The sequence below is a fragment of the Dryas octopetala genome, chromosome 8 (genome assembly GCF_963921425.1).
Source record: "Dryas octopetala chromosome 8, drDryOcto1.1, whole genome shotgun sequence".
Taxonomy (NCBI): domain Eukaryota; kingdom Viridiplantae; phylum Streptophyta; class Magnoliopsida; order Rosales; family Rosaceae; genus Dryas; species Dryas octopetala.
The window spans coordinates 14,784,110-14,792,276 of record NC_141373.1 but is presented as its reverse complement, the minus strand read 5'-3'; the positions used below and the strand labels follow the sequence as shown (position 1 = coordinate 14,792,276).

Sequence of the window (8,167 nt, the reverse complement as noted above, 5' to 3'; positions counted from 1 at the left end):
AACACCCACTAAAACCAAACCTAGGAAAGATTATCAAGCATAAAAAATATAATCAACCAAACCTTTATTAATCTAGTAATCTTCATAAAAAATATAGCATCTGATCTTCAAACTTCCAGTTCCAGGTTTTAAAATTATCAACGATTCTGCAAAAATAAAAGCAAATAATAGCATTGAGACTGAAAGAACTCAAAAATGCACAACACAACACAACACGCACCAACAGAGAGAGAGAGAGAGAGAGAGAGAGAGAGAGAGAGAGAGAGAGAGAGAGAGAGAGAGAGAGAGAGAGAGAGAGACCAATGCTTAAAAGTAATGAAAAAGCATCTGAGGGATACAATTCAAGGACATATTTTTACAACTAGAGAGGTGAAGAACTGTCTAAATCCATGCTGTCACACACAAAATTTCTCCTACTCCTAGAGAGGTGAAGAACTATCTAAATCCATGCTCCAAACTCTGTGTTTGTTTACTGAGTAATATGCCTGAAAAGAACAAAGAAAATGGTAACCCAACATTGTGATTTCCTATAGTCTTATGACCCTTGTAGACATTTCACTCACAAATCCCAAGATATTATAGACGCATGCACACACATACATGTAGGTTAGAATCAGCAGCATCCTTTAACTTACAAAAATTTTGAAAATGAATGCTCTGCTAACAATATATATACAGCTCAAACCTAGTAAATAGCTAAAATAACTAACTAATCTCAGGCCATTAGATCTAAAGATTAAAACACTCCTGCAGTCGGAATTAGAACACACAAAAGCAGGATTAAAATCCCAACAGTAGAAAGAAAAAAATCCAACGGCCAGGATCAACTACTTATTTTAGCCAGTCACTAGAGCCTATGCGCACATGTTTCTAAATCACAACAGCTCCCCCATTCCTTATAATACTCTTAGAAGACAGCCACCTAGAAACCTCTTAACAATATTTATATATCCATTTTATTTCTACGAATTAACATGGCACAAGAGAAACTAGAAAAACTATGAATTTAATTGTTTACTGTGTTTTATCAACACTCAGAACGGATAACAATTCCTGAAAACTCATTGAAATCCTAAGCAATCAAAGATGTAAACGTTTTTGTTTGTTTGATCCATGAACCTTAGTTAAGGCCAAATAAACCTTTGCTTTCCAAAACTGGGACAATAGCATGGGACCAAGAGAATAACAGAAATGACAATAAATTAAGACCAGAAAAAAAAATTCCCTTAAATCTTCCTAGGTTTTCTCGATAACCCAAGAACGCAAACACCTAATCTAGGGTTTATAATTGAATAAATAAAAAATAAAAAAAATCCGAAACTAGGTTTTCCTACCAACGCCTTATTTCCATTTCTAATCATTCGACATGTTTTTTATATTTTTCTCTAAAGAATCAAAACAACACTTGAAAATAATCCCGATCTAGGGTTTCAAAAATTCGAGAGAGAAACAAAAAAGAAATAGAGAAGTGAGTTGAAAGGTGTAGAACCTGTGAACTGGATTGGAAGAGTGAGTGGAAACGCTTGGCCTTGCGCTCTGCTTCTTCTTGAACTTTGGGGCTTTTCAGGGAGGAGTAGTGGTAGGATTAGTTTCTTGCGTGTCACGTGACTCACGTGCATACTTCACACGTGCAGGGCATTATTTTATATATATATATTAAAAAAAACGACAGAGGCACTCGTAGTCCACCTGATCGGCGGCTTAGGATTATCTGTAGCTTTCTGAGTAGCCCACAATGTGCACTCCATCAACACCTTTTTTAATAGTCACATTGTTACGATTTTTGGATTTTTTAATTGGTCACTGTCACAATTACTCTTTTTTTTAATCGGTAACTATTATACAGTTATAATAACTGTTATATTGTTAACAGTTTAAGACATACAAATTATACAATCACCATTTTTTAAATTGAGTTAAAATATTTTTGAAGGGCATGATAGTAATTTAACACTAAAAATAATATAGGGTCACCCAAATTAAGCTGGGCCCACTGACTATTATGTAATTATCAAATATTTGCATGTGACTATTATGGGAATCCAAATTGTATTTTGATTATTATGAAATTTTCAAATATTTTATTGATTTATTTGTAATTTGCTAATTTAATTAAGCATGTTTAAATTATCTATTTAATTGGAGATTATAATTAACTATGTAATGATTCATAGATGATTAAGTGTATCATGTTTTATTAAAGAATTCAAATTTGTTTAATTAAATTGAATAATAGAATTGCTATAAACTGAAAACTTCATTTATTTTGGTTCTTGTAGTTTGTAGTTTGGGTCAGGTTCCACTTTAGTCCATGTATTTTTAAGTTTTTTTCTTTTAATCTTGTAATTATAAATCATTGCAATTCAAGAACTCTTAGCATTTTTGTCCATATTCGTTAAATTCGTTATTAAATCGCTAAATAATATGTAAAAGTATATATATGACCAAAATTACAACGGTTTGTAAAATACATGACCAAAACCCCAACAAATATTACGATTTAATGAACGAAAATGCTAACATATCATTGAATTGCAATAGTTTGTAAACTTCAAGACCAAAATCATAATAGTTGAAACTAAAAGACCAATGTGAAACTTGACTTAAACTACATAGACTAAAAGTGAAATTTAACATTTTTTTTTTTTAGGGTAAGTAGGTTTTTTTTTTTCTTTTCAGAGATTCTACAGAACTGAAATTTAACTATCATATAAATGATCCTCATTAACTATGTGATGCTTGGATCGATTCTATAGGGTTATCCTATATGGCTGAATATGTGCAAATCACAAACAAAGCATGAATATATCATGCATAGGCAGATTACAAGGAGATCAAAACCAAATTGTACTGATTAAACTTATGCGAAGATATTACCTCAAATTCAAAGAAACAACAACCAAACAATAAAGGTATATAGAGTAAAGGAAAAAAATCAAACAAATTTTGCAAAAAAAGAGTAAGCCAAGCATTGTAGTAAGCAAACAGTGATACGTTTAATTCACAATTACAAACAATCATTTAAAAATATATATATATATATATATATATACCACACACAATCAGATTGCTTTTTATTTATTTATGAACTTGAGAAATTAACGATGAGAGATTCTTAATGGTCATATTGAGCAATCAACTAAACGAAACGGATGGATCTAAACTCCTTCAATCAAGGGCATCAATTAATCTCCAGTGGGTATCATGATATGTGTTATCTTGGGCCATCTGATTAGACTGATTGTGGACTAAGCTAGGATGAACATATATATCCATTTTGTTACGTCTTTTTCTTTCCACAGACCATAAAAGTTTATTGTCATCCTTATTCATGGTGAGATGAAATGTTTCTCTGGTTAGAAGATAATCTTAATTTATGTATGAGTGATTAATTGTAAAATTTTTATATCTTGTTCATTAAGCTTTTATATGTGTGATCCAAGTCTTTTTGCATTGAAAGTGTTTGGAAATTTAATTGTGAGATGCTTGGATTTGGTTTAATATATATCTTCTCTTTTCAAACCATTCCTCTCTTTTAAACCTTTCATTAAGTTTTGATGGGTTTTGGGATGAGAGACTTTGTGGGAGAGAAAGGAATCGAGCTTGTGTGCATGGCATGAAGCATTAATTATAAGACCAGTGTATGTATTGAGGAGTGGGCTGAAGGATTACATTCTTTTGAAGAATATAATACTTTACAAAGTAATAAAAGACATCAAAACTTTAATATCATCCATAACAACATGTATATATAACTTTTGAGCAATGCCCTGATGTCGCTCCATTTAATCCTAGAATCAATGATAACTTTGAATCTGGCCAAAGAACAATAGATCGATGAGCAAATTAATTACAATAGTAATATCTAATTTTACATCAGGCTCAAAGACTTCTGAATGATCTTCTAGTTTGTCACACACTGTTGAATGTTTTCTTAGAACAAAATAAACATCTATTTCATTTCAAGTATGCTTGCAAGTGCACGAATCGCATCAGTAACAAAGCGTACAAGCACGAGATCGATCCCACAAGGAATGGTTAATACACAACAAATTAATTCAATTAATCAATAGAATAACTAAATGAGGGTTTTTGGAAAGATGGAAACACACACACACCACACCACACGCACACACCATTTATTCTATCTTGTAATGTTAAGTTTTCAGTTTCAAATCAGATAAGCATGCAATAACCATCCAAGGCTAATGACAATTAATTTGAACACAATGTATTAAAGTTTGACTGCTAAAAAGGTTTGGCTAGTTACTTTCTCGCAATTGTTCTCCTAATGCATAAACTAAGAGCTTCTTGGGCCTTCCTTAATCAGTTAACTTACATGTTCCCTAGTTCAAGCTAAGGCAGCTGTTACCCATGTAAGAGTCATTAAGATCCGTGAGAACGTCAAACATGCACAACATATAAGCTTTGACTATTTCTTTATAGAGGTCGCCCAACCCCATTACCAAGAATAATCTCTTATTCCCTTGTTACTTGTGGTTTAGTGTCTTTGACTATTTCACAGCTAAACCTAACAATTAAACTAGATGCAATTACCCTAAGGTGGCCAGTCAAAGGATGCAAACAACTAGTGACGGGTTCAAATAGATAATGAAAATTTAATACATGTAAACATCAAACTAACAGACCAAGAGACGGATAAACGATTTGTTAAAGCATGCAAATCCATTAATCAACCTACAACTAACATGCAAGATAGAATAAATAAACTTACATAATTAAATTAAATAAAAGAAAACAGCAACTAATAATAAAATCCCAATTCATATTGGTGCACAATTCAGAAACACAAACTAATATTAATTCAAAAACATAAACTAAACATAAAAATCAGAATCTTAAACTAAGTATGAAATCAGAGTTCTAGAAGGAAAAAGAAAACAAAAATCAGAGAAACATCACAATGGTGGCTGCGGCAAGGAGAGAGGAAGAAGGAGGCACCTAGCAAGCAGGAGGAACTCATGGCAAGGTGAGATAGGGCTTGCGGCAAGGGCTGGTTCCTTCTCTCTCTCACTTGTCACGCCACCTTCTTTCTCTAACTCCCTCTGAATTTTGGCACTCTCTCTCTCTAACTTTCTGAAAAATAAAACCTAAAAACTAAAAATTAAACTAGGAAGCAAGAGCTCTAGGGTTCTGAAGTATATGACATATTTATAGAGGTGCAATCCTTGAGAGGCAAGAAGAAGAAGACTTGCGGCAGTAGCTAGGGTTAGGAGCATGTGGGCTTGCGGCAAGGCTAGGCCTTGTGGGCTTAAGTGACTCACGCCTAGCTTAGCTAGGGTTCCTCTTGTCCTTGCGCATGGCTGCTGGCAGTGACGGATCCAGGAATTTGATTCCGGGGGGTCATAGTGTACACAATGCCATAAATTTTTTTTACGAAAATAACACTAAAAAATTAAATGATAGTTGTCTCATTTATAATTCATAATAAAAACATACAAGTTACAATTGTCCACGACGAGTTTTCATATTCTGAAAACGCGCCATTATAGCTTCATTATCAATACAATCAAAAACATCTTTCTCAATGTAAACAATTAAGCTATCGCTCAACCATTGATCTCCCATTTTGTTGCGGAGTGGACCCTTAATAATATTCATGGCGGAAAATGCCCTCTCCACTGAAGCAGTTGCAACCGGTAAAACCAAAGCCAATGTAATAAGCAAATACACATAAGTATATGTCCGATCCAACCCTTTCTCCACCAATTTTTTCGCAAGATCACCAATCCCTTTCAATTCTGAAAAATCACTACTTGAACGCATATGATGAATATAAATCCTAAGTTGATCTTCAAGTGCCAATAGATCTCGATCCGAAAAATCTTGAGGATAAAATTGAGCAAGACGAAGTAACTTTTGTATGTCAAAAGCGACGAAAGAATTATCCAGACTCAAACATGCCAAGCAAATAAGTAACTCACTATTTACCTCATTGAAGCGATCCTCCAATTCCACAAGTTGCTCATCACGATAATGATGATGATATGTTTTTATTGGAGCATTGCGCCGTGATCTCCCTCGAGCTACATATGTCTCATCCATGTTAGGAACCTCAATATGATTTTTAGCACAAAAAGAAGCTACTTGATCAACCAAAAGATCAAACTCATTATTTCTCATATAGTGTAGTCTTTCCTTACATGCTTTGACTAAAGCCATTGCACTCACAATCTCTTGATCTTTCTTTTGTAATGCTTTTGACAAAGCATTTGTGATTCCCAATATAGATCTCATCAAAAATAGGTGAAACACAAACTGAAAAGATAACATTTCTCCCAATAATCTATTTGCTTCACCCACACTATCATTGTAGCGATCATCAACAATCAATTCAAGCACCTTCACAACCGATGCAAACATAGAAATCAAACTAATCAACGTACCATAATGGGAGTTCCAACGTGTATCACCGGCACGTTTGAGACTAGATTCTTGATTTAAGCCTCGACCCGTTTGAAGACAATCATTTTCAAAGGCTTCCATAAGCTCTTTTTGGAGTTGTTCTCTCAATGCATCACGACGCTTACAAGATGCTCCAACAATATTAACCACACTATTACAAGATGTGAAAAAAGTGGCAATGTCGGCATTTTTCTTTGCAATGGCAACAAGAGCTAGTTGAAGTTGATGAGCAAAGCAATGAACATAAAATGCACAAGGTTGTTCTCTCAAAATCTTTGTTTTAAGGCCATTGAACTCACCTCTCATATTACTAGCTCCATCATAACCTTGCCCTCGTATCTTGGAAAAGCTCAATTTGTTGAAAGAAAAGAATGCATCAATGGCATCCTTTAGTGCACTAGAAGTGGTTTCGGCAACATGTTGGACCCCCACAAACCTTTCAATTACTTGCCCTTTGTCGTCCACATAACGCAACACCATAGCCATTTGCTCCTTTATTGAAATATCACGTGAATCATCCACCAATATAGAAAAAAGTCGATCTTTCATATCATTCATGATAACCCCAATGGTTTCCATGGCACATGCATTAACAAGATCTTTTTGAATTGAAGGAGCTACTAACTTGAGATTCCCCGGGGCATTCTCCAACACAACGGCCTTAACTTTCTCATCATGATCTGCAAGAAATTGCAAAAGCTCCAAATAATTCCCCCTATTGCTTGAAGTGGCACTTTCATCATTGCCACGAAAAGAAAGTCCTTGTCGCAACAAAAACTTTGTGCAATCAATTGATGCATTCAAGCAAGTGCGATAAGCAATACGAGCTTTGTCTGACTGTTTTTGCACAACTGTTTCAATATGTGAATTTTGGTTCATTAGATTCATAGCAGCTTCTCTAGATCGATTGTGAACACTGTCAACCGGCCCAACATGCGTGCTAAACTTTTCTCTCCCTTTCTTCCAATTCCTGAAGCCTACCCCAGTAAAGACGTCACTACCCGCTTGTTCAAAATTGGATTTAAATAGATAGCAATAAAGGCAAAATGCGGCATCCTTAGATTGACTATACTCCAACCAATCAAACTCATCAAACCATTGGGCAATGAAGCGTCGATCAATTCCCGATTGATTAATTTGTGGGAATATATGACCTCTAGGTTGACAAGGTCCCTTTTGTAGATATGCTCTTCGGATCTCATCTCGAATATTAGGGCTATAATCCGCCATTTGAGTTCTTAATCCAGGGTCTGCTTGAAGATTAGCCAAAATATCATCTAACCCACTTAAAGTTTTACCAAAACTTGAATTAACCGAATTATTTGAACTACCCGTTGGACATTTTCTCTTAAAAAATCGTTCCATAATTCTACACATGTAAACCAATTTTCAATAATCAATTAAAGTCCAATAATCAATTTATCAAATTTATCAAAGTAATAACAATAATTAGCCAAAATCCAATAATCAACTTAATATAATAAAAACTCATAATTAATTAATCAAATTATGAAAGTAATAACAATAATCAACAACAATCCAACAATCCAATAAATCAATAATCATATTAATACAAATATACAATAAAAACCCATAATCAATTAATCAACCAATAATTAAATCAACATCAAGATTCAAGAAACCACTAATTAGTCTAATTTCATTACAATAATCTTATCAATTAATTAAAAAACAACATATATTATAAATTTAAAGTGAATTGAGAATTAGGAATTAGGGT

At 33.9% G+C, this 8,167-nt stretch overlaps 1 protein-coding gene across 2 annotated transcripts; it reads right to left on the bottom strand.

The window, feature by feature from the left end:
* Positions 1-5,463: 5,463 nt before the first annotated feature.
* On the bottom strand, positions 5,464-7,791 carry LOC147277508 (uncharacterized). 2 transcript variants are annotated; one of them, XM_086255255.1, is made up of 2 exons: positions 6,404-7,791; positions 5,464-6,325 (listed from the first exon to the last, which is right to left on the bottom strand). In XM_086255255.1, the coding sequence occupies exons 1-2, from the start codon at positions 7,789-7,791 to the stop codon at positions 5,464-5,466; spliced, it is 2,250 nt and encodes a 749-aa protein (XP_086111381.1). The 2 variants fall into 2 exon arrangements, with proteins under 2 accessions (XP_086111381.1, XP_086111382.1); XM_086255256.1 differs by having other exon boundaries at positions 5,464-7,701.
* Between the last annotated feature and the right edge of the window lie 376 nt (positions 7,792-8,167).

Coding starts and splice junctions, on each gene's coding strand:
- LOC147277508 (XM_086255255.1), bottom strand. CDS start 7,791: ATGGAACGATTTTTTAAGAGAAAATGTCCAACGGGTAGTTCAAATAAT. Junction 6,326..6,403: donor TGGAACTCCCATTATGGTAC/GTTGATTAGTTT, acceptor CTACAATGATAG/TGTGGGTGAAGCAAATAGAT.